The 27443-nt window shown below is 33.8% G+C and overlaps 1 protein-coding gene across 1 annotated transcript in view; it reads right to left on the reverse strand.

Moving 5' to 3' along the window:
- The window catches only part of LOC144440089 (uncharacterized), a 53421-nt gene extending 28395 nt beyond the window's left edge, over positions 1-25026 (reverse strand). Inside the window, exons 1-5 of the mRNA XM_078129347.1 lie at positions 24965-25026; positions 12966-13096; positions 11578-11789; positions 5164-5311; positions 4628-4719 (exon numbers count right to left, since the gene is read on the reverse strand). Of these exons, the coding sequence (XP_077985473.1) occupies positions 4628-4719; positions 5164-5311; positions 11578-11789; positions 12966-13071 (558 nt within the window). The 5' untranslated portion in view covers positions 13072-13096; positions 24965-25026. The remainder of the gene's footprint in view (positions 1-4627; positions 4720-5163; positions 5312-11577; positions 11790-12965; positions 13097-24964) is intronic.
- Positions 25027-27443: the final 2417 nt, after the last annotated feature.

Consider the following 27443-nt stretch of genomic DNA (forward strand, 5'->3'; position numbering starts at 1 on the left):
TTACGCTTGCCATATAGTATTATCTGTAACTGTACATATTGGGGTGTACCAGTTTAGTCTTCCGACAACAATGGTTCCTTGGTGTTTTGTCGGCAGCACCCGCAGTGAAACGATCACCCTACACACATTTCCGAGTGATATAACTGAGTAGGTAATAATTGGTGAAGGCAGTTGAAATCATGTAAAAAACTGGACAGTGACGCCATACAATGAAAGCCGGTAAATGTTACCGGGGCCGGGGTTCTCCACGCCACCGGTGTAGCCATGATCAAAGCGAAAAAAGGAAGACAAATGAAATAATTTGAAATGATGTTTTCAATAAAGCAAGTTAGCTTCATAAAATATTTTCACTACGATAGCATTTGTTTTTAAACAATGCGTAGTCCGATTGTATGTTTTGATTTCCATGTTACTGGGAGTCGATCGTTTTCATTGTGATACATCACATGTACATCGTCGGAATCATATCAAAGTAAAAAGACGCAACGCTCATTATAATGTTGCTATTTTTGTTTCCATTGTTTTGTCTACCTGAACAATTACTGTGTCATGCCAATCACATGTCAAAAGTGGATGGACACAGCAAAGTACAGTCAGCACTAAGCTTCACGCTCCCAGGTCAAATAACTTCCACAACGTAAGACATGTCTATCCATAAAAAACTCAAACAAAAATGGTCGGAGACAATACACAATACACCACAGCTTCAGTGAACATGGGCTGTGCTTTGAAAAAAAAATGAAACCACTTCATGTCACTGTGTGGATGGTAATGAACGCAGTAAAAAATGCGATAAAGTATGTGTACACATAGCTTTCAAGAGGCTCAGGGATGGTTATCCAACAAAACGTTCTGCTCTAACGAATTTGTGGGTCTACTTTCGCGAAGATTTTGAATGGTCATAGATCGAATGTACTGTTAGGATATATGCTACATTTGAACAACTTGAGAGAATATTATGGGGAACTCTTGAAGCCATTCTCATTCGATCTCTGTATGTTTGATGGGTATGGAAATACTAGATAATTATCGTTTCGATCACATTGTCTGTAGGAGCTGTTTTTCACCCATTGAATAGTTATGTCAACAAAGGACGCTGATAACAGCCTTCACTTTATGTAAACAAAACTGCTTCACTAGGACATAAACAATACGTAGTATAAGACAGCAAGGCATAGTCAGAAAACAAGCACTAAACTTGCATGGTGGATATTTAAACGGTATACTATTACATATAATGTGTACTAGCCATGACGACATCTGTCTGTGAAATTTACATCGAAAAAAAAACTTATAAAGCAGTGTCATTCAGTCTCTGTGGTTGACCACACCTTCCTCACTCATTCACTACCAGAGGAACTATCATTACTGCTAGCGGTCGGTTCGAATGAATTTGGCTAAATCACACCATCAGATGTTAATGCTGGAGTGTATTGCTCTACGCTTGACGAATCTGACCAATATTCAACGTCGGGTTATGGCGAAAACGGGTTTTGAAGTTGACCTTCAGGTTCGACCATAATGACTTTGCATGTAAAGATACACTGACGAACGCGTTTGTGTTCCTGCATTGACGTCATAAAGTTCCAAATCCTGTCCTATCCATATGCAAATGAGAGGTACTTACCTGAAGGTTCTCTGTGGCTGAGCCGAGAGTGCCTCATTTTCGCGCAATTTCTCGTGTTAGAATTATATTGTACTATTACAAACCCGATTTCCTTTATTTCTATAGCAAAATAAACATAATTACGAAAAAAAAGTATGTACCTTTGCATGTACACTTTAGATAAAACCAAAATTAGGCTATCATACATTGACGTAAAGGAAAACAACAAATACAAACTTAGCAGAATTATTCCGAGTATGAACATGAATTGTTCTCACATTGAAATATAAATTTAAATTGTGAAGGAGGTTGAAAGGAAAATTGTGGGATATATAACTCTTTTTTTATTTACACGGCATAAAAATCAAAATGAAATTCATTTCCATCTAAATTACCAATATTACAAAAAACAAACTTTCATATCACAAATGTATGTACCAAATTATATAGAGTTTGAAATTTGTACTATGTTGATATTGTCTAATTAATAAAAATCGTTAATTAGCCTAATTAATCATTATAATTCTTAAACTGTTTATCAAAATCTAAACAGCTCTTTTAGTTATGATAATACAGATGTGTAACAATTTTAGGTAGAATTGATGAAGCAGTCTTTGAGATATATGTCGTGTCCACAAATAGAGGGACACAACACACTCACACACGTACACACACATAAATGCAAACTTAACACCCCCTTGTGGGAGGTAAAAACAGGTTGACCCCCATCAATTCTAACCTACCTCCACCACCATCAACCCCATCTAGGTCAAAGGAATAAACTTATCCATTGCATATTTTCGATTATACACAATATATCCGGTATTGATCATAATAGACCACTCTGAATCTTAAAGTGGTCCGGTTCAGTTTGCATTGTAAAATGCTTACTGTAAACTCACAAATCCAGCACTTGACATCGAGTGTATTCCTACTAAAATGTAACATTTTGTTCTACCAATACTCGTCTATGTCAACAACATCCTAAAGAAAGTCGTTCCTGCTATGCAGATTAAATAACACAATATATACAACTATGTATTTAAACAGACACATAATCAAATATAGTTTTATCTAAGAAATGTGCCTCTATCAGCTTTAAAATTTGTTTCATTGCACTTTAACGCTATTGTTTCAAAGGAAATTAATATGCTTTGATTTTCATGCAAGAAAAGATAAATCTAACTACCTATTTTGCATGTTACGGCTGATTGCAACTCTCTTTGTTTACCATGTGAACGTCATTATCCAATCATGTTCTCAGAAGGTACTTAGAAAAAAAAATTGTCTTTTTGAATTCTTCTACATGACGTCTGAATTCGGTTGATATCTTATATATGGTCCGATTGTAACAACAATTTATCGGAAGGTTATTACATTTGGTAACTGGCAAGTGAGGGAATGGAAAATCTATGAAATGTTTGCTGAGTACAACAGTGAAATTTTATATTGAGAAAGCAGTGTTTAGAAAGTAGTGTGCTGTATGTCGACAACATGAGAGGTTCGACCAGGGACGTATAAACTTCATCCTAATATTTTTTTTTATTGTAATTATATAATATTAAACCCCTCTTTATTCTGCTGACATACAATTTTGAAATTACTTTTATTATAGTTTAAACTCTCTCAAATTGAATGCAGTATGTACAGATAAAGGTGTGAAAGGGCGCCCTCAAACGTCTGCCAGCTTAGCAAATATGAGCTGGCATAGCAAATGTATGCTCAAACGGAAACATTTTATTGACGATATGACCAAAAGGCACCATTCTTCTGAAATGTCTCTCAAATTTAGTGAAAAAATCCTTCTTTTTGGCATGTATGAGTGCTACCTGATGTAACATAAATTGTATAAATTGGATAGCTGTTTCCATGGAAATGTATGATAGATGCGAAAACTATGTTTTTGTTATATACACATACATCTCACAAATAACAAATCTGATGAATATATTTTTATTTGCACATTGCCCACACTACAAAGTGTAGTTTATCGCGCTGAGTTCACAAAAGTTATCATTAAATGAACATTAGTTGCCATGCTAACCAAAATAACCACATTATTTGGATTTTTGAAAAATTAGACACAAAACACTTTTAAAAATTTAAATTTAGGAAAAACATCATTACTGTTGGAATGTATGGGTTGGTGATATCTGTTGTAACAAGGTTTCGTGATTTTTGAAATTTTCTGTATCAAACTTATGCAATTCTAAAACTCTAAAATCACCAGAATAAATTGTAAATACCTAAACTATCAGCAGTCCTTGAGAATTCGATCTATACAACTTGGTTCTGTCTTTCATCACAAAATATCCAAATGTGTACACATACATTTGAGTACAAGTTGACATAGGCGACTCGATACTGTATATCATTTGTATGTGGATAGAAATTTAAAATCCGACACGTTTTGAAGATCGTCTGCTGCTCTCCAACTGACATTTTATAGTGACAACTCTATGTGCGTCCATGCGTGTGTACATATTCTGGGTCCCAAATTCAGACGATAATAGACACTGGATATCATACATGTCATTGAGGACACCTGGCACTCACGGCAACATCCATTCTTACAGAAATATTGATAAATTATCCAGAAATTCTCAATCATGAGGCTTGTGAGGCGTCCAGTGCAAGAAAAATGGCGACTGGTACATTTTGTGCGCGCAAGGCGAATGACATCAGGAGTCTAAAACGGGTCCACTTTGTCCACTTATATTTGATTTTGTTTGGTCTAAAATGTGGCCCTTTGCCCTTTGCCATAATAGTAATAATAATATGTATTAAGGCACAATGACTATTATACTTCCTAAACTAACCAAATACTCTGTAATGATAGGATTACATCATTCATATTGAAATCTCTATCATATCAGATTCCCAGCAGGTCACTCTAACAATTATACCATAATGATTCCACGCGAGCTTTTCGTCTAGCCTGCTGCAGCTAAAAAAATGTAATGTTCAGGCCACATTGAATATCAGCTTGAATGGTTTCCATTGTATCTTAAGCATACTTACACCACATGTTGACCATGAAGGTACTCTGTTTTCATAACATGGATCTCCAGGCAGGTATCCAGAGCCATAGCATCCATTAAACATCATAGGCCCTTAAAAATTGAACAAAGAATGAAATAAATAAATGGTGTACATTCATATTGTGGTGATAAGACTACACAACATTTAAGGTGGATGGATGGACTAATGTGCTCGTGTGTATGGTATGTATAGATTATATAGAATCGTAAGTCGGGCAGCTTTTCAAATAGTTTGTAATATAGGCTGCTTAAGATTGATTTATGTGTGAGTCTCCCCCCCCCCTCTCTCTCTCTCTCTCTCTCTCTCTCTCTCTCTCTCTCTCTCTCTCTCTCTCTCTCTCTCTCTCTCTCTCTCTCTCTCTCTCTCTCTGTTTATTTGTGTGTGTGTGTGTGTGAGTGTGTGTGGGTGCGTGCGTGCGTGCGAACGTTTGACAACTGAGAACTGCTGTTTTGTATATTAGCGCCGTACATGTACAAGTACAATGAACACAATTGAAGCTATACTTTCCCACTTACCAATGCCCATCGGGTAGCCAAAGACTGGCTGGGATGATGATTCTTCTTTTCCATGCTCCTCTTTAACTTCGACATCAATGTGCCATGCAGGAGGCGCATATGAACCATCTGATTGAAAGCCGTTTTGTGGCTGCACATCAATGGATGCCTGTGCAAAGGTAGAAATATAATATCGAATCATTGTTAAGTAAGTCTACATATTCCCTGCAACTTATTCTACTTTTGTATGAATGAATTGGATTCGCCGTTGTTACTGGAGTGAGCATTGGAAAGATAAGCGCAGTTGGATATCCCCAAATGTAAATTCAAAACCAAACGTTTAATTATCATTTCTACTGCACTTTCACATTTCAAAATCAACAACTACCACAATTTACCTTCGTAGTTTTTGGACACATCCTGTTTTCTCAGACAAATAACGAATCGTTCACTACACGACATATTCACCAATATATTATAGACCCGTTTCCACTTTACTGATTTTACAGATGTTAATAGCAATTGCGGAATGTCTTGATGCCGTGTTGCAATTGTATCAGTCCAATCATTCGATGAACACTTTGTGAGATGTACACTCACTTTCAATGCGAAAATTGCCTGGTCCTCTTGCATGTATCATGTTGAGTACAAACCCTGCACATATGCAACATTTACTCTCTCATTCGCTTTATGTATAGCATATTCCACATCATAATTATCAACTTGAATAATGTCATTCTTGGGATTCTATTCTATTTACCATCAGATGTATCCAAAAAGCCACCTTTTAAGGATAGCTTCCAAAGTTTGTCAGTACAAACACCTTAATGATATGTGTTTAAATAGTTTATCATTGATGTTTTGGTCAAAATTTCCTTGTTTTGAAAATTCCACATTTTGTGGCATACTCAATATCCCTAACTTCAGATCGGCCGCCATTTTATTTTAATCTGTTTATGTTCAGAATCGACGTTATGCCCAATCAGAGAGGTGTTTTGTTCACCTGTGTTTCGCATACGACCTCTGTGGCAGCTTAGGTGGAGGAAATAATTTCGAACAATCAAACAAGTCTCACTCTGTCAAAAACAACATGGCTGCCGCCGACGAAAGTGGCTGAGCGCGATCGTCATTTATAATTGCCGAAATTTTTTATTTAAAACGCTATGAATTATCGATTCAACGAAATATTTTAATAATCCATATTCCTATCTTACTCCGACAAGATGATAAATGCGATTCCGCCGCGCAATATTTGACAGTACAACAAAGAACTTCGACCTGTATGCGTCTTCAGCTGTTTACAACTCAACTCAGTAAGTTAGCTTTGTGACCCTGAAATGTAAATTTGTCGTCAATTTTTGACATGTTAATGAATGTTAAAGTTATTGAAACCGATTTAGATGTATTCCTTGTGATTTTATCATCATAGTTTGTGGTGTTATATGTCTTGAGTATTTTTCTGTCGTGTGATTTTTTTCTCGTAATGTGTGGTGTTACGTGTGTATGGACGATTTTCGTATCTTCACTACACATTATTTTTACACGTCGACCGACAACATCTCAACATTTGGCGCCTCTTCCTAACATATTGTGCCAGTGACACTGTCTTGTGGTTTCGATTTATGGTATGCTGAGCCAGAAGGGAAATGTCATATGAATTTCATGGAACTCGTTTTTAAAAAATGTCATGTTTGTGCAAGGAAAGTATTCAGTACAGGCATAGTAGTACATCTATCAACTACTTCCATGGTACAGGCTACAACTGTTTTAATATTGTTGGCAAGCTTCAAGTTCAACATTGTTTTGTCAGATGTCAGTGAAGATACACAAGATAGTCATCCAATATATGTAGATTATGTTTATGTTGTAAGATCATTATTACTACTTTGAAAAAAAATCACAGATAGTCAAAGTCATGGTATCATACATATTAGGGACACATATACCAGAGTGGTCAAAACACTGAGAAACGAGGTAAGCACTTATTGAAATAAATCTTTAAAGCTAGAGGAAATACTTCAGCATCAACATATAAATTGTTATTGTCAAAGATAAAGAAAGATCAGTGATGAAGCTGATATGTGATTTATATTTCATGCATACAAATTTAGTAGGTAAAGCTAAAATGTAGTAAAATGGCATGTCTTTTCTACAAAGAACGTATAGATTGAGCAGTTCAAATCATCTATGATGGCTGTCACACATTTTGTTCTTAATGGTTTTGTAATTGATAGATTCTGTCACTGTCCTGTACAATGGTGTGATGTTATCACTTGTGGTGCAGTTGTGTGTTTGTTACTGTTACTAGTATATTCACTAATCTTCTTATGTAACCTAGATGTTACCCGGTAGCTGTGACTGCAAGTGCAGGTTGTACTTTAACTGTACCCATGCAAAATTTGAAATGTCATGAAGAGAAGAGTGAAAGTACAAGCCAATCAAATGTATATTATTCAATCTTTTCTTACCCTCCCAATCAACCCAGCCTTTATCACAAGTCAATATGCTGTGAGTCATTGGTAGAGCTGAGCAACAATGCATTTGTCCAGTTAGAGCTGCTTTATAGTCGCTTTTCAGCATATGTCAGAGATGTTTTAAGATTTCACACTATGAAGAATAGGCAAGGCTTGTTAGGGCAAAAGTAAATAATGAAAGTGAAGTTTTACGTAACGTGAAACTAAAGGCCAGGTGAGTAATCTTTTAGTCAAAATACACCAATAAATGTTAGCAACTTCTTGATAAATCAAGCTGTATCATATTAAAAAATTTACAGTTACATTTACATATTATTTTTTGGTAAATAATAGAAAACTACATGATTCCTCAGACATCCACCTCCAATGGATTCATGAAAATATGAAAAAAATGTCAAACTTCCAATTGACACTTTACTATACAAATGAGAGCTGTGCAAGTTTGAATTTAACTTTCAGTTGTTACATCATATAATCTAGATAAACTCCTGATCATAAAATAGAATTTGCAGTGATAACATGTGAATGCATGCACACAATATTTGCATGGTTGGTATATTCTTGTATGATATTGTATTTACTTCCATATTATATTTTAAAATAGATTTTCTCATTTTTATTTATCCAGTGAACATTTCTTGAGAAATTTAGCTCTCTTTTTTATTTACAGCAATAATTATTTATTAATAAATTATATAATTATCATGGTGGATTTTCATTATTATTTGAAATTGTTTCTTTTTCTCATTTGAAGTTGTACATTGTATATTTACCAACAACACATTACAGTTAATCAAAACAGTAATCAAATGTTACCTTCTCTATATCATGAGGATGATTTTAATACTATTTCTAATATACAAGTGCATGTATGTGTTCTCTAAAATAGAAATCAGAACAATCCACTGATTACAAATTTGACAGGCCATCTTAAAAAATATGCAATTATTCTCTTTTTTGACAGTTTTGTGGCTAGATTATCTATGACACACAAACAACTTATTAGAATTTGTTGAACATTTGTGGTTACCATGGCAACAAAATTGGTAATATTTAAAAATAAATTGTCATTAAAAATATTAAAAATTGATAATAGATGGAGTGTTGTGCAAAATATTATGACACAAGGACTATTTCATTAGATTTTCGTGATAAATCATAATGAATGGTTGCCATGTTCAGCTATACATTGCCAACTCATTGCATTTCCCGGAAGATATGTTTCCATGGCAACAAAAATATTGGTGAAATTTACAAATATAAACATTAGTGTCACATACAATATAATGGATGGGGGTTACATTGAACTTTTTTTAATCACTGTCATATACAGTCTTTCCACCAATATTCTGTCAAAATCCAGCCATAACCCTTGTTCAATATCTTGTCAAAATTGTAATCCATGGATTACCCATAATCCCTGATTTTGACCTCTACATCTATACTCACTATCAGCAAGACTAAAATATAAATATTGTTTATTGGTCTATTTTTACCACCATTTTTCAATTGTTTAAACTTTTCACACTAATGAGTTAATGTCCTTAAATATTTATGGAGTAATAAAGAATGAAAAAGTATCAACAACAAAATAGAAGAAGGATATCAAGCCTTCTAGTACTCAGTTGTCACTGAAGAAAGCCAACTGTATTTCTAATTTTCGCTTTGTGAGGGCGCTTTCACTGACGCCATATTGGATTGTCAACGAGATAATTTGTTGCTTATTTCCTCCTTAGTTGCCATTGCTAAACACAGGTGGTTGATGATGTTTATCATGAATATCATGATACATAACGTGAATATAATAACGTTTAACGGCCGATATCAGAAGTAATAGTTTGCGTTAAACATCACAAGGAGTGATTGATACGAGCATAGGTATATGATAATATCTAATATCTGATACAGTTTACTTTTGCGAAACATTATTTCATAAATAAACAAATGGTACGGTATGTGTTTGTTGTATTTCTACAACTGTTTCATCCACATCATCTAAATTAACATGATTATTAGAATGTGCATGATCTTGAACTGCAACTAACATAAATAAAAGAAATGACCGTTACAGCACATGATCTGTATTGTGGTTTGTATTAGTGTTTACTTCTGTTATATCAATATTTTGCATATCACCCAATCTATAATTTTGTAGTTATATCTGTAAATCTTATTATGAAGTCATTATATAACTATTATTTATATGGATACAGTATCATGATGACAATTTATGTAAATTTAGTTCATGTCAATCAAAGTACTAACGGTGTAACTATTCAGGTTAATGGACCACTAATTGGGTATAAACATATCAGATTATTGCAAATGTAAATTGTATAACCCGTGGTGGAATATAAGGGATAAGAATGATCAATTAATGAAAATCATATATTGATAAGTATCAAAGACATACTGATTGTGGTTCTGGCTATAAGGCAGTATGTTGTTATAATGATAAATAAAACATAGTAAACCTGTTCATATATTCAGATGGCAAAAGTTATTTATAAATGTGTGGGAAAAAATGTGGGAAGAAGTTAAATGAAAAGAGAACTTTTCAATCAAGATATGATTATCAATAACGCTGATAAAAAAATAAATAATGCGACCAGATGTCAGCTTTGTAATAAAAATATACCAATAAAGATATTAAAGTAAGAGACCTTTGTCACATTACAAGTAGGTACAGAAGTTTAGCTTATAAATCATGTAACTGTAAATACAAGTTATCTTTCATAAGATTAGAGGATATGATAGTTATAGTATAAAACAAGGGATTGGTAGGTTTAATCATTAAGATAAAAATGTAAAACCAATTAATGTGGAAAAGTGTATGTATTTTATGTCGGGTAAACAATTATTATTTATAGAAAGTTTTCAATTTATGAGTTCCAGTCTATAATATATCCTTGACAATAATGCAGATACACAAAGAATGTGTTCAAAGATAAATTCCAATTGATGAAAATAAGTACGTATTACTTTGACTATATCGATAGATTTGAAACATTTCAAGATAAAAAAAATAGCCAGCCAAAAATGATTTTATATTTTTATGAATGGCAAAAATATAATCAATGAAGATTACCAACATGCTGAACATGTATTGAAAACATTTGAAATAAAAACTTATGGGTGCATACCATGATTTTTATATCTAAAAATTGATGTATTACAATTGGCCGATTTGTTTGAAAATTTCAGAAGACTTGTAAAAACCAATGTTAAATCCTAGATCATTGCCATTATTTGACAAGTCCATGGCTTGGTTGGGATGCAATGTTAAAGATAACTGATGTAAACGTAGAACTATTAACTGATATTGTTGATATGCATCAATTTATTGAAAAAGGAATGAGAGGAGGGGTTTCATATATTGCTCACAGATACGAAAAACGGTTGTTGAAAAATTCTACGATGACGCACCTTGTGTACAATTGTAAAATTTGTTAGTCTAAGATCCAACATTCATTCATATATGAAAGATGATAACATTGATGGCAGGACAGCTTAATGTATTAGCAAGAATGCTATGAAAAAGCAAATACACCATAGGAATTAGTAAGATGCATTAGTTGATAGTGCATAGATGCATCACATCATGAAAACAATTAGAAGTATGAACTATCAGTTAGGCAGTTATGAAATTAACAAAGTATTACTGAGCTGTTCCGATGATAAACGATATTTACTTGGTGATCTCTAGCTTATGGATATGAAAAATGATATGAAAAATGTTAATAAAACATGTTGGGGTTGACAGAAACCAGTAATAAACAGCACACCCTACACTTCAAGATAACTAGATCATAATATTTTGCTACATTGTGTGTAAATGAAACAAACTATTAAACATACTGCAAGAGACGCAGACACATTGACAACAATGTATTGATGTCTGCATTTGATATCAAACGGAGCTAATGAAAACTAAAAAACGTGCGATAATAAACAAACTTACCTTACTTTGCCGATACCCAGAGTCTCCACCTCCGTCTCCGCCAATTTCACCTATTAATGCAACTGCCATTTTGCCAACCATATCCATGTTAGATTTGGGTGCTTCACGTGTCTGTTTGTGTACAGGTTGGTATGTCTCATCATTCTCATCTGCAACACTAGAGGTCTGCGAGGAAGCCCCGACAAAATGGTCGTGTACGTGATCTGGAATTTCTGTAAATAAGCAATAGTGCTTAGGAGTAAACATTAGTTTTGAATGCTCATGTTGGCATTGGTACTAAGGATAGTTTGAACGTACACATTTGGTTGGAGGTCATTTTGCCCAGACAGTAGTTTCCCTAAACATATTGATCTTCTTACAGACATAGTGTTGAAAGTTACTTTTCATCGGTTGCGGATGCAATCACGCATGTTACACTTCACAGCAACAAGATTGAAGGAAAGCAATTTACTGCTGCATGCTGTGTAAATGAAATGAACTAACTTGCAACCATACAGACCTCAAATGCAGACATCAACACGTTGGTGCCCATATGCCTGTGTCTTATAGCAGTACGTTTTAGGTGTTTAATTGATCCAGGATTAAAGAAATTGCGGACGTTGCTGTCTTTCTATCTTAGTGTAGAATATACTGCTCTTTATTGGTTAATGTGTGGTCGTGGCAAACAGAACAAGTCAGCAGTATATAATTGTATTATAAAAAACAGTAATTGTATCTAGGCTACCTGACTGTGTGAAGTCTAATTGATTAATGAGATAGTAACACGAGCTAGGCCATGTTATTATATGTTATTAAGTGAATGTTGCAAGTGTCACTATAAGTGATAAATCACAACTTTTAATGAATTCAACTATAGTAGAAAAGGGTATTTTCAAAACTGTTTATCTATGTGTTAAATTAACTGTAGTTCATACACACTTCCTAAATAAGGAAAAGAATTTAAGTTTACTGTAAACATGTTATTTACTAACCATATTTGTATTACGGAATAATGCTTTGAATTTAAAAAAAATGTGAATGTAGGGTGTATGCTGAAAGGCCGACTGATACGGAGAGATCTTGTGGGGCAGCAGGAGAGCAACACGTCTTTAACTTACGGTAAATATTGCATTCATGGTTTTCCATATTTTGTTAATAAACCTCAGTCTAAATTAAGATTTCGAACCACAGAGTAAAGTATGTATGTATGTATGTGCGCGTGTGCGCGCGTGTGGTATGATATATTATATATATATATATATATATATATATATATATATATATATATATATATATATATATATATATATATATATATATATACATGTACGTGTGTATATATCTTTGTGTTCTATTTCTAATGGAAGTTTTGGTGTATCCTACATGTGTTAGCAGTAATTTCAACTTACTGAAATCATGTTGCATTCCAGGTTTTGTAGATTCGACTGGTGCCGTTTCTACTCGGAATACAAAGATGAGAGCAAGCAACGATCCGATCAATCGAAATGGAAACATGTTTTAACAACACACTAGTTTCCACCTGTAAAAAAATGACAAAAACACCAGTTTGTTTGTTTGCTTGCATGAAGTGAGCTAAGGAAAGACCGTGAATGGACGAAGTTACATAAAATAGCAACACATTGGATAACAAAAACAACAAGGAGCAGCCCAGGTGTAGGCTCGGGTCACTTTTCTCAATCTTTGTATAGCTGGGGAAGATTTAATGTAAAACTATCAGCTGTACTAATTATAACATAATAATAGCACACTGTCAGTAAAGACTGTTGTTGATCCTGGCTCCTGTACATGATGTCTATGCTTTGACAAGTTCTTGACACTAATTACATTGTATGGCTTTGAATTAATGTTCTCTTATTCCTGCATACCACGACCACTCAAACACATCAGTGGTTATTTTAGCATGTTTAGGTTTGGACATAAATCATTAGGTTGGGGGCAGTGTTTTCTAGAATTCCAGCGAGTAAAAATGGTTGCCTCCCCGAGACCTTACTTGCACAAAACTCACTGACCTCGTCTCTCCTCTATCTGTCCTTGAATATTTGTGATAACAATAACATTGCACAAACAATAGTGACCCTTCCCGTACAAATACGTGTGCACCCCAGAAATCCCAGTCCCTTTTTTCAACACCAGAGGTGACGATGGAGGAACTACCTAGTGCATATACATGGGGACATATGCTCATTTTGGGGCTGAAACTGAAGTTTGATCAGTTGCTTATATCTCAAAAACTTATTAATGGATGGGGCTAACACTTGGTGAAGATATTTAGATTTTGTACAAGACACATTGACACAAGTAGTCCTAGCAACCCTGGGCATGCCCTTGGCAACTGTCAAATACCAGACATAATATAGTTGGCAAAGATAATATTATTGCCTGTGCATATAATGAATCATTCAACAAATGTATTCAAATATTTCTAGCGACAAGACGACGTCCTTAGCAATGTATGTTGTAAACATAACAACAGGGATGGGTGGGAAAATAGATAACCATTCAAATGATGGACATATACATGCCTAGTAATAAGACCAAGTCCACGGTAACAGTGAAATCATGATGTATATTGCAAAGATGACAACAGGGGTTGCTAGGCAAGCTAATAGACATACAGTACATTTAATATACACAATCACGAGCATACAGGTCACAGCATAAGTAAAATTATGTATATGCATGTAATACACGTAAATAAAGAACACGGGTGGATACCCATATGGATAAATATTAACACAAATCGTACAATTGTTCTACAATGCCATTGGCATAATCTTCCATTATTACATACAGCCTAAATGCTCATATGATGAAAGTTTGGGCACAGTGGGTATCGAGTGACCAAAATGACACTAGCTAGTGGATGAATACACGAGAGCTCATTACAAAGTATGATCAAAGGGTAGTGGATACTGAAAAGACCCTGGGCTCTCGAATGTACATCACCGTCTAAACTAAATAAATGATCTGTGCAAGTATACTTCTCATGGAAACTAGATGAAGGTGAAAATAAACCAACTTCATTGACCACATAAACTGAAAATGAAAGGAATATTCTTGTGATAATAATGTGTTTAGGGTTTCAATGTTTCAATATCATTGGGTAAGCTGCACAAACAAGCTTGCCTTGTTACATCTGGAAGAAGTTTTGAGGACATTCTGAGCTATTAGTGATGATATATCCTCTAATTTCACAGAATACAAAACTGTTTTTGTGTCAGTGTTTAATGTAGCGCCCATTCATGGCTTGTCGATGTAGTTTATTGTCCTCTATGTGATTGCATTCAAGTAAATGATGACGTCATAGTGTCCCGCTCTATGCGATTGCATTCAAGTAAATGATGACGTCATAGTAAATGATGGTGTCATCACGCTGTTTATCATAATTAACTTAAAATGTAACTTATATGTTAACAATAAAGTCATATACTTCCATTAAACAATTTTGTAACAAAGCAATGCGGTTATTTTTACCATCAACTGATCACAATATGTCAATGTCTAGCTTTATCGTCATTCAACTAATAATAATAACCAGAGTTAAAACTATTTGTCTGAAAGCTTAGAGAAGTGGACGAAAATTGTCGAAATAATAAACATTCAAATATTGGTCCGTAACATATTCCCCTCCATTAGGAAAAGTTGCCCCTGGTAACTAATTAGGAAAGGGGGGGGGGGTATAACATGTTTTTGTGACGAATGAAAGTCATTTCTCGACAAGAGTGCAGATAAACCAAGAAATAAGATATAAACAATATGAAAATATTGAGAGCTATCAATCAGTAATTTAGTAATATATCTATAAAAATAGTTTTATGTTCGGAGTAAATAGTCAAACAATGACAATCTCGAAAACCTCTAATTGTATTCAACTAATAACAAAACTGTTAATAAAGAAAACAATTAAATATCTTGTTCTCAAATAAACAGCTCCCAAAATTAAAGCGACAAAAACACACGTATAAGTTGTTAAAATACAGACTGGGGTACAATACATAATGCAAACAAATACAGTTGTAAATATAATAAACTATTAAATAACATATTATAACAGTCTGATTTATAACTACTATGCTAAAAATAATAAAGCCAAGTATAAAAGTTTACTAATCAAAAGTAACTAACTGTATAATGAGTAACATAAACGTGTAAATAAACTACAATCCAAAGTAATATATTGAATAAATGGTGACTATCTTAGTACCTAGTGAGTAACAGTGAGTATGTATTCAAAAGTGTTTTGAAAAAAAATGTGAAAGCTATGTATAAGCTAATAACTAAATCATCCCTCAATATCCCTTAGTTGTAGTCAGAAACATAATAAATGGTTATAATCGCATATCATGTTAACAATTTAAACCACTACGAGCACTTAGGAAGAGTTCAACAGACCAAGATCTAGATATGCAGTTTGCCTCCAAGTTTGAGATGGTACCTGTATCTCAACTTCCCGGGACCTTTCCTGGACTTTCTATAACTTTACTTTAAAATCAGTGTTATCATTACATGTTTTTTCTCTTATTATTAGCCAATGAAATCATAGTGTCTTGAAGGTAAGTGGATGCAAGTAAACAATGACGCCATAGTGGCATTGGATGGAAGAAAACAATGAAGACATAGTGTCTACTATTTAACTGTATGCAAGTAAACAATGAAGACATAGTGTCTACTATTTAACTGTATGCAAGTAAACAATGAAGACATAGTGTCTCCGATGTAACTGACATGGATGCAAGTAAACAATGAAGTCATAGTGTCATCTATGTAACTGTATGCCAGTAAACAAAGAACATATGATAAATAATTATGATAATTAACACAAAATGTGATCGTCAGCGACATTCTAAATTAATGTAAACATCAAAGCCATAGACTATTATGTGACATGTGTCCCAGGGCTTGTGTCCTCTCTCAGGTACAATTCAGCGCCCTCAACGACGATCGCAGTTTCAACATGGGTCGTCACTGCTTATGGATGGTATAGGTCGCTAGTTATAAGTTAACATATGTATTAGCTAATAACTTAATCACCCCATAACATATACATTAGTTGTAGTCAGAAACAATAAATGGTTATTATCGCATATCACGTTAACAATTTAAACCACTGTGAGCACTTGGGCATAGTTCACCAGACCGAGATCTAGACATGTAGTTTGCTAATTTCTCTCCAAGATTGAGATGGTACCTTTATCTCAACTTTCCCGGACCGTTCTCCGTTCTCGACTTTCTATAACGTTTACTTTAAAATCAATGTTTACATTATGTGTTTTTTATATTATTAGTCAATGAAATCATAGTGTTTTGTATATGTAACTTGATGCTAGTAAACAATGTAGTCACAGTGTCTTACTGAATACAAGTAAACAATGAAGACATAGAATCTTCTATTTAACTATGCAAGTAAACAATGAAGTCATAGTGTCTTCACCTGTGTTTCGCATACGACCTTTGCGGCAACTTAGGTTGAGGAAATAATTTCGAACAATCAAACAACTCTCACTCTGTCAAAAACAACATGGCTGCCGCCGACGTAAGTGGCGGAGCGCGATCGTCATTTATAATTGCCGAAATTTGTATTTAAAACGCTATAAATTATCGATTCAACTAACTCTTTTAATAAACCATAGTCCTATCTTACTCCGACAAGATGATAAACGCGATTCCGCCGCGCAATGTTTGACAGTACAACAAAGAACTTCGACGTGTAGGCGTCTTCAGCTGTTTACAACACAACTCAGTAAGTTAGCTTTGTGACCCTGAAATGTAATTTTGTCGTCAATTTTTGACGTGATAATCAATTTTAAAGTTATTGAAACCGATTTAGATGTATTCCTTGTGATTTTATCATCATAGTTTGTGGTGTTATATGTCTTGAGTATTTTTTCTGTCGTTTGAGTTTTTTTTCTTGTAATGGGTGGTGTTACGTGTGTATGGACGATTTTCGTATATCGTCACTACACATTATTTTTACACGTCGACCGACATCGTCTCCAAATTTGGCGCCTCTTCCTAACATATGGTGTCAGTGACACTCTTGTGGTTTTGATTTATGGTATGCTGAGCCAGAAGGGAAATGTCATATGAATTTCATGGAACTCGTTTTTAAAAAATGCCGTGTTTGTGCTAGGAAAGTATTCAGTACAGGCATAGAAGTACATCAACCACTTCCATGGTACAGGCTACAACTGTTTTAATATTGTTGACAAGCTTCAAGTTCAACATTGTTTTGTCAGATGTCAGTGAAGATACACAAGATAGTCATCCAATATATGTAGATTCTGTTTATGTTGTAAGATCATTATTTCTACTTTGAAAAAAAATCACAGATAGTCAAAGTCATGGTATCATACATACTAGGGACACATATACCAGAGTGGTCAAAACACTGAGAAACGAGGAAAGCACTTATTGAAATAAATCTTTAAAGATAGAGGAAGTACTTCAGCATCAACATCTATTAATTATTATTGTCAAAGATAAAGAAAGAACAGTGATGAAGCTGATATGTGATTTATATTTCATGTATACAAATTTAGTTGGTGAAGCTACAATGCAGTAAACTGGCATGTCCTTTCTACAAAGAAAGTACAGACTGAGCAGTTCCAATCATCTATGATGGATGTCACACATTTTGTTCTTAATGGTTTTGTAATTGACAGATTATGTCACTGTCCTGTACAATGGTGTGATGTTATCACTTGTGGTGCAGTTGTGTGTTTGTTACTGTTACTAGTATATTCACCAATCTTCTTATGTAACATAGAGGTTAGCTGTGACTGCAAGTGGAGGTTGTACTTTGACTGTACCCATGCACAATTTGAAGTATCATGAAGAGAAGAGTGAAAGTACAAGCTAATCACATGTATATTATTCAATCACTTCTTACCCTCTCAATCAACCCAGCCTTTATCACAAGTCAATATGCTGTGAGTCATTGGTAGAGCTGAGCAACAATGCATTTGTCCAGATAAAGCTGCTGAAGTCATTTTGCAGCATATGCCAGAGATGTTTTAAGATTTCAAACTATGAAGAATAGGCAACTTAGCATGTTAGGGCAAAAGTAAATAATGAAAGTGAAGTTTTATGTAACTTAAAACTAAAGGCTAGGTGAGTAATCTTTTAGTCAAAATACACCAATAAATGTTAGCAACTTCTTGATAAATCAAGCTGTATCATATTAAAAATTGTACAGTTACATTTACATATTATTTTTTGGTAAATAATAGAAAACTACATGATTCCTCATACATCCACCTCCAATGAATTCATGAAAATATGAAGAAAAAAAATTGTCCAACTTCCCATTCACACTGTTTATGATACAAATGTGAGCTGTGCAAGTTTGAATTTAACTTTCAGTTGTTACATCATAACATAAAATATAATTTTTAGTGATAACATGTGAATGCATGCACACAATATTTGCATGGTTGGTATATTCTTGTATGATATTGTATTTACCTCCATATTGTATTTTAAAATAGATTTTCTCATTTTTATTTATCCAGTGAACATTTCTTGAGAAATTTAGCTCTCTTTTTTATTTACAGCAATAATTATTTATTAATAAATTATATAATTATCATGGTGGATTTTCATTATTATTTGAAATTGTTTCTTTTTCTCATTTGAAGTTGTACATTGTATATTTACCAACAACACATTACAGTTAATCAAAACAGTAATCAAATGTTACCTTCTCTATATCATGAGGATGATTTTAATACTATTTCTAATATACAAGTGCATGTATGTGTTCTCTAAAATAGAAATCAGAACAATCCACTGATTACAAATTTGACAGGACATCTTTAAAAATATGCAATTATTCTCTTTTTTGACAGTTTTGTGGCTAGATTATCTATGACACACAAACAACTTATTAGAATTTGTTGAACATTTGTGGTTACCATGGCAACAAAATTGGTAATATTTAAAAATAAATTGTCATTAAAAATATTAAAAATTCATAATAGTTGGATTGTTGTGCAAAATATTATGACACAAGGACTATTTCATTAGATTTTCGTGATAAATCATAATGAATGGTTGCCATGTTCAGCTATACATTGCCAACTCATTGCATTTCCCGGAAGATATGTTTCCATGGCAACAAAAATATTGGTGAAATTTACAAATATAAACATTAGTGTCACCTACAATATAATGGATGGGGGTTACATTGAACTTTTTTTAATCACTGTCATATACAGTCTTTCCACCAATATTCTGTCAAAATCCAGCCATAACCCTTGTTCAATATCTTGTCAAAATTGTAATCCATGGATTACCCATAATCCCTGATTTTGACCACTACATCTATACTCACTATCAGCAAGACTAAAATATAAATATTGTTTATAGAGAAAATATTAAATAAATCACTCTGAGTTTATATAAATGTGTGAGAAATGTTTAAAATTAAAATTAACAAATCATATGTCAAGCAGTTGGATTTTCCATGAATGTGTTCAATATACGGCATTGCTATAGATGAAAGGTACTCTGGAAGCAACAGGTAAAGATTTTTTTCAATTGAGTCAGAGGTGGGAGAGTGGATTTTATAATTGTGCATTTTATCCTGTATAACAAAATAACTATACTCTATAACTCATTTTTGAATTTGTATATTTAATTGAATTACAACAATCAATATTTTCATATTTTTTGCATTAAAATGTGGCTCCTGGTCTATTTTTACCACCATTTTTCAATTGTTTAAACTTTTCACACTAATGAGTTAATGTCCTTAAATATTTATGGAGTAATAAAGAATGAAAAAGTATCAACAACAAAATAGAAGAAGGATATCAAGCCTTCTAGTACTCAGTTGTCACTGAAGAAAGCCAACTGTATTTCTAATTTTCGCTTTGTGAGGGCGCTTTCACTGACGCCATATTGGATTGTCAACGAGATAATTTGTTGCTTATTTCCTCCTTAGTTGCCATTGCTAAACACAGGTGGTTGATGATGTTTATCATGAATATCATGATACATAACGTGAATATAATAACGTTTAACGGCCGATATCAGAAGTAATAGTTTGCGTTAAACATCACAAGGAGTGATTGATACGAGCATAGGTATATGATAATATCTAATATCTGATACAGTTTACTTTTGCGAAACATTATTTCATAAATAAACAAATGGTACGTTATGTGTTTGTTGTATTTCTACAACTGTTTCATCCACATCATCTAAATTAACATGATTATTAGAATGTGCATGATCTTGAACTGCAACTAACATAAATAAAAGAAATGACCGTTACAGCACATGATCTGTATTGTGGTTTGTATTAGTGTTTACTTCTGTTATATCAATATTTTGCATATCACCCAATCTATAATTTTGTAGTTATATCTGTAAATCTTATTATGAAGTCATTATATAACTATTATTTATATGGATACAGTATCATGATGACAATTTATGTAAATTTATTTCATGTCAATCAAAGTACTAACGGTGTAACTATTCAGGTTAATGGACCACTAATTGGGTATAAACATATCAGATTATTGCAAATGTAAATTGTATAACCCGTGGTGGAATATAAGGGATAAGAATGATCAATTAATGAAAATCATATATTGATAAGTATCAAAGACGTACTGATTGTGGTTCTGGCTATAAGGCAGTATGTTGTTATAATGATAAATAAAATATAGTAAACCTGTTCATATATTCAGATGGCAAAAGTTATTTATAAATGTGTGGGAAAAAATGTGGGAAGAAGTTAAATGAAAAGAGAACTTTTCAATCGAGATATGATTATCAATAACGCTGATAAAAAAATAAATAATGCGACCAGATGTCAGCTCCTATAATATAATGGACGGGTTTACATTGAACTTTTTTTAATCACTGTCATATACAGTCTTTCCACCAATATTTTGTCAAAATCCAGCCATAACCTTTGTTCAATATCTTGTCAAATTTGTAATCCATGGATTACCCATAATCCCTGATTTTGGCCTCTACATCTATACTCACTATCAGCAAGACTAAAATATAAATATTGTTTATAAAGAAATTGTTAAATAAATCACTCTGAGTTTATATAAATGTGTGAGAAATGTTTCAAATTAAAATTAACAAATCATATGTCAAGCAGTTGGATTTTCCATGAATGCGTTCAATATACGGCATTGCTATAGACAAAAGGTATTCTGGAAGCAACAGGTAAAGATTTTTTCAAATGGGTCAGAGGTGGGAGAGTGGATTTTATAATTGTGCATTTTATCCTGTATAACAAAATAACTATACTTTAACTCATTTTTGTATATTTAATTGAATTACAACAAATCAATATTTTCATATTTATTTCATTAAAATGTGGCTCCTGGTCTACTTTTACCACCATTTCTCACATTTGTTTACACTTTTCACACTGATGAGTTAATGTCCTTAAATACTTATGGAGTAATATACAATGAAAAAGTATCAACAACAAAATAAAAGAAGGATATCAAGCCTTCTAGTACTCAGTTGTCACTGAAGAAAGCCAACTGTATTTCTAATTTTCGATGTGTGAGGGCGCTTTGACTGACGCCATATTGGATTTGTCAAGAAGATTGTTTGTTGCTTATTTCCTCCTTAGTTGCCATTGCTAAACACAGGTGTCTTTCTTTGTAACTGGATAGAAGTAAACTAACATTTTGAACATATTTTTTTTCTGTCATTCCCAACATTTTTACGGCCATACTTAATGTCGAAATACAAGGTGAACTCAGTGGATTCTCACTGTCATCATAATTATAATGAAAATTGAACCTTGGATTTTGATGTCGATGGTACAGCTGTGTTTACTAAATCAGAGTCATTCTTCAAAAAACAAATTGCTCAATAACGCTAGTACTAGTGTCAGTGCAGTGAGATAATTATATCAAACAACATTTCAGCCAAAGACAACGACGAACTATTGTCAATAGAAAGTAGGTCTTCAAATAAAGGAGACGTCCAAGACTACAGTTACTCGCAGTAAATGCACAGTGAATGTACTCGCTTTTTGCAATTTTCCTCACAAAAGATTTTAATTAGCCACACTGCATATATTTAAAAAAGAATTATCTGGACAAATTTTTTATTCAAAGTTAAGCCAGCATACACTAGAGAGACATATTAGTGAGTAGTCAGTGTAAAAACAGTCACTTATGACTTTATTAAATCATCAACTCAAAGCGCGCGCGATAGGAATCCTCACGTAAATAACAAATTCAATAATATGGCTACGTATTAGAAAAATTGCATTTTTAAAAACAAATCTCCCAAAATCAAAAGGAGGGGAGCTGTCACCCCCTCCCTCCCTCCCTCCCTCAGGCTACGGTATTGGGATCAGTATCAGTCTAATGAACATACACAGTAAATATATTGAAATGGTAAGTGGTTATATCGATGTGAAACTTTTGGCCAAATATGCAATTAATGTTTGACTATATAACATTATTTGAAAAAAAAATAGAAAACATAAATCCTCTAAGAGGACTCTTCAATAGGAATGTACTCCAAATAACATAAAAATCTGACAACTGGTTTAGAAGTTGAAGATTACAAAAAAAATGAAGGACTAGACGTGGAACGTGTAACGCGAAGGGCGTCGACAGACAAGCCACTTATACCATTGATGGCAAGCTGGGTAGTCGCGAACAGCTTACCATAAATCCTAGTATTAAAGGGAATATGATAAAGACGAGACTTTTACCAAACCGTATAGGTACACAAGGAACATTACTATACGTTATATCCATATTGTCTAAATGTGGTCGACAGCTTTACTTGCTGAAACCCTTGCAGACTCAACGTGTCTTAATTAAGGTAAACAAGTGATATATAAATTTTAATCAAACTGGGTAGTTAATACAGTGAAACTACCAGAAAAAAAACCTACTGGCCTAACTTGTCAATGAATCAGTCCGACAAGTTGATAAGGGCGAGATCAACAGTTAACTGTATGATAACAAACTAAATTATTATACTTAGACCCCAGACGTCCCCCCCCCCTTCTAAATAAAATTGAAAAATTGAAAATTGCTTCAAACCGTGAATAGATTTCAAAGTAGTATGTATTAAAATACAGTGCTGTGAATATAAAGCCAGTATGTAGTGAGTAAAGAATAGGTCTTTTGTTGACACTTTACTTACAGTTTATTTTAGTGCCATGCATTTATTATAGTAAAAGATCTACCATTTCTCAATTTGTCATTTTTTAAAGAAAAATTTGTATTTTTGGGTACAGCACATCCATTTAAAGTAAAATCGATTTTGTAGCATCACAACTAAAATATCTCAACAAACCCACCACACCCAAAAGAAAATGAAATTCAATTTCGTTTTTAGAATACATTGAAACTATTGATCTCCACTAACTATATGTTTTCATGTCAAACCAATTATATAGATTTCCTACAAATGAAAGAAACCCACAACGAAGTAAGTTTGAATTAAAAATATATATTGGATTAACGGAGCATCTGGGCAATTAGAATACACTACCTGCTGTGTTAGTATACCTATTACATAATACGGTTTACGGTGCTGCTACTGATGATGACGATCGATGGTAGAGGTATTGGTGGTGGTGGTGGTGGTGGTGGTGGTGGTGGTGGTGGTGGTAGTGGTAATTGTGGGTGATGTATTGCAAAATGTATTGTAATATTAGCTGTGTGTACGAAGGGTGTAGCAGTGACGTCCTTTCAATGAAGACGAATTCTAAATCTTGATGCTTTCATAGTTTAACAAAATTAAGCTGGAGTGTATATTTGTAATTTCTCTCCTACCAATTTGTCGTCACGTTTGATAGTACAGAAGATTCACTCTTGGTAGTGACGGGGTCCGAATGTTTTTATGTCTCTATTTCTAGCATTATCTTTAACATGGAACCATTGCCTTCCATATAGTTCAGTTGCACATTTAGAGCAAAAAGTCCATCGATAGCGGCAATTAAAAAAAAACGCTTCCCACGTTACACATTGCGTACAGTCAATGAAGCGATGCAGATACCGAATTTTTTTATCAATTAGAAATTCATTAGATGACAACAGCTGGATTATTTTGTTTCGGTGTTTGTATTGTTGTATACGTATAGACTGATGCCCAATTTTGTGTAATCTTCAACGCAGAAATATGGGATTCGAACACAAATGTGTAAACTGTCCCTTTTTAAGGTGGCAAGCAAGAGTAAGCAAAGCCCAATGATTTGATACTCAGTTTAATGAAAATGCATCACTGCACTCTACAAAATCTAGACTATGATAGTCTCTTGTGACTGCTACTTCACGCTGATTTTCTTCTACTTTCAACCTGTCTCTTAATGTACGAACATCATAATCGAGATTTAAAACATTTAAAAAAACGAAATATATTATTTAGAGTGACTTACCTGCTGTTTCAGAGTTTCCTATCTACAAACAAGTCGGGTCTGAGTAAACTTTTTGCTGTGCCAGGGCATTTATAGTTTATATTCCCATCATCCCGTTCGACATGTTATAGAAGTAAAGTGCTGTTCCATCTTTTAAATAACACCCTGGACACTTTGGAATGAAGACACTTGTAAATGATTTTATGAACAACAAATTCAAAGACAAAACATTTAATGAACATAGTTTCTCTTCTCATTTCTTAGCAATGCTTAGCATTATTGATAAAAATACTAATTCACCTGACATAATAATTACGATCGTTGGTATTAGATTGTTCTTGTTCAGTACAGAGGGATAACAATACTGCTTTGAATTGCTTCGTAATAGTTCATCTAAAAAAGCCTATGGTGTAACAGGCACATTTCGATCCCATTATAATCCACTATGCCTGTTTAGACATGCATTTTTTCTAATCGAGTCCCAACATGACTAAAAAAAGATGAATGAAGTCGCTCATTTTGTAGTGATGCCATCATTAAACCACAATGTGTATATATTACTACGTTTATTTCAAATGTATGTACAATCTTCAACCTTGTTCACATTATTTCATAGTGAATTACAAATAACGCGATTGCATAACATGGGATATATGTGCATATTTTTTGTGTGTCTGTCTGTGTCTGTGTCTGTGTCCGAGTCTGTGTGTATGCATAAGAAACTGACAAGAACAAATATTTATACGTACCACATTTAAAATAAGGGTATATGCCACTGCAGAAAAGTTTGTTTTCCCTCACAATCCAAAACAAAATGACACCCCCCATCCACAATTTTCGAAATACCATGACCCCCTACTGCCGATTTCAAAAACCGGGTGACCTCCCCACCAATCCACCACCCCCTACCCACACCCCCACCCCCATCCCCGGCCGGAAAAAAAAAATTTAATAGCTCTCTAATATGCCAGGTGAAATGAACTGACCTTACGGCTATATCATGTCGGGAACATCCATCACTTCTTACATATTCATCACCATTATTTATATGTAGCTACAAATAGTCATACATTCATTGTAAACGTGTCTAACCAAGACAGCATTAGATAGAAATTGAGCCCTTTGTTCTTTTGACACCACATTTCACTATCGTGAGTACACAGTTTGATTAATCTAAAAAAAATGTTAAAGTGTATGTAAATAGGTTTCCAAAGTTTCCGACTTTTTGCCTGCAAATGACAAAGTTTTTATAGGTGATTATAGATTTGTATGACATTTTTGACAAAAGTACCATATTAATAACGAAAAATTGATTTTTTTGGAAAAATTCCGGAAATTGCCGAAGTTGTTTATGTATTTCATGACGTCACAACCAGAACCAACTTCAAATATGTCCGATTGCATAACATGGGATAGCCATTCTAGTGGAACCACGTTCCACTATTTAGAAGTCAAAATTGACAATGACAACAATAAATGGAGTACTAGTGATGACGAAGATGATGCGGTAGTGGGGGATGCTTTTATTGTACCCAATCTGATTAAAAATCCGATGAAGATGTCGGCTAATCGTGCATTGCTATCTTACCATCGTTATTTAGCTTGAATTGACTCTGTAGTAGATGTTTACGTTTTTAGCCTGATCGCCTCCTCTGAAAATGTAAACATGTACCAAGAAGGTCAATTCAGGCAAAATAACGAAGGTAAAATAGCAATGAACGATTAGCCGACATCTACATCGGATTTTAATCAGATTGGTATTGTACCGTTTCTATATGGTCCACTACCAAAACCACGACTACAGCCAAACAGCAATCCCCAGCTGCAGACATTCATAATGGTTGTTGACGATGTTATTGTCGACAGACTAAATAATACTGACTGGTAAGTTATGATAATAAAAAGTAGATATTTAAAATCAGCAGATGAAGGAAAATATTGGGTCGAAATTTCGAAAGTAGTTGTCCCATTGAGATCGTAACACCGTAACAGTAGTACTATTTAGTTTAGTTGGATTATAATCGACTTACTGACTACACAATATGATTGTGTACACTGACATGTGTTTGAACCACAGGCATTTGTTTCCCGAGTTATGTCTCAGAATGTTTCTATCAGAATGCAATAAAATGTCGATAATATCGTTAATATTGACGTATTTAGCCAACTATATATGAAAGGGGTAACATTACACTTGTTTCTGTGATCGCGCAGGTTCACTCGCCGCGAAAGAAGACAGGCCGCCATTAGTATATAGTGCCATTAGTATATTACCGTAAGTACATGAACTTTCAACCGGCCGTTGTAGAGGGCAAACATTTCGAACATTTTACCTTCTGTCCCTTTCGCGGTGAGTGAACCTGTGCGATCACAGAAACAAGTGTAATTTTACCCCTTCCATATATACTTGGCTAAATACGTCAATATTAACGATATTATCGACATTTTATTGTATTCTGATAGACATATTCTGAGACATAACTCGGGAAACAAATGCCTG

The sequence above is a fragment of the Glandiceps talaboti genome, chromosome 9, assembly GCF_964340395.1.
Source record: "Glandiceps talaboti chromosome 9, keGlaTala1.1, whole genome shotgun sequence".
Classification (NCBI taxonomy): Eukaryota; Metazoa; Hemichordata; class Enteropneusta; family Spengelidae; genus Glandiceps; species Glandiceps talaboti.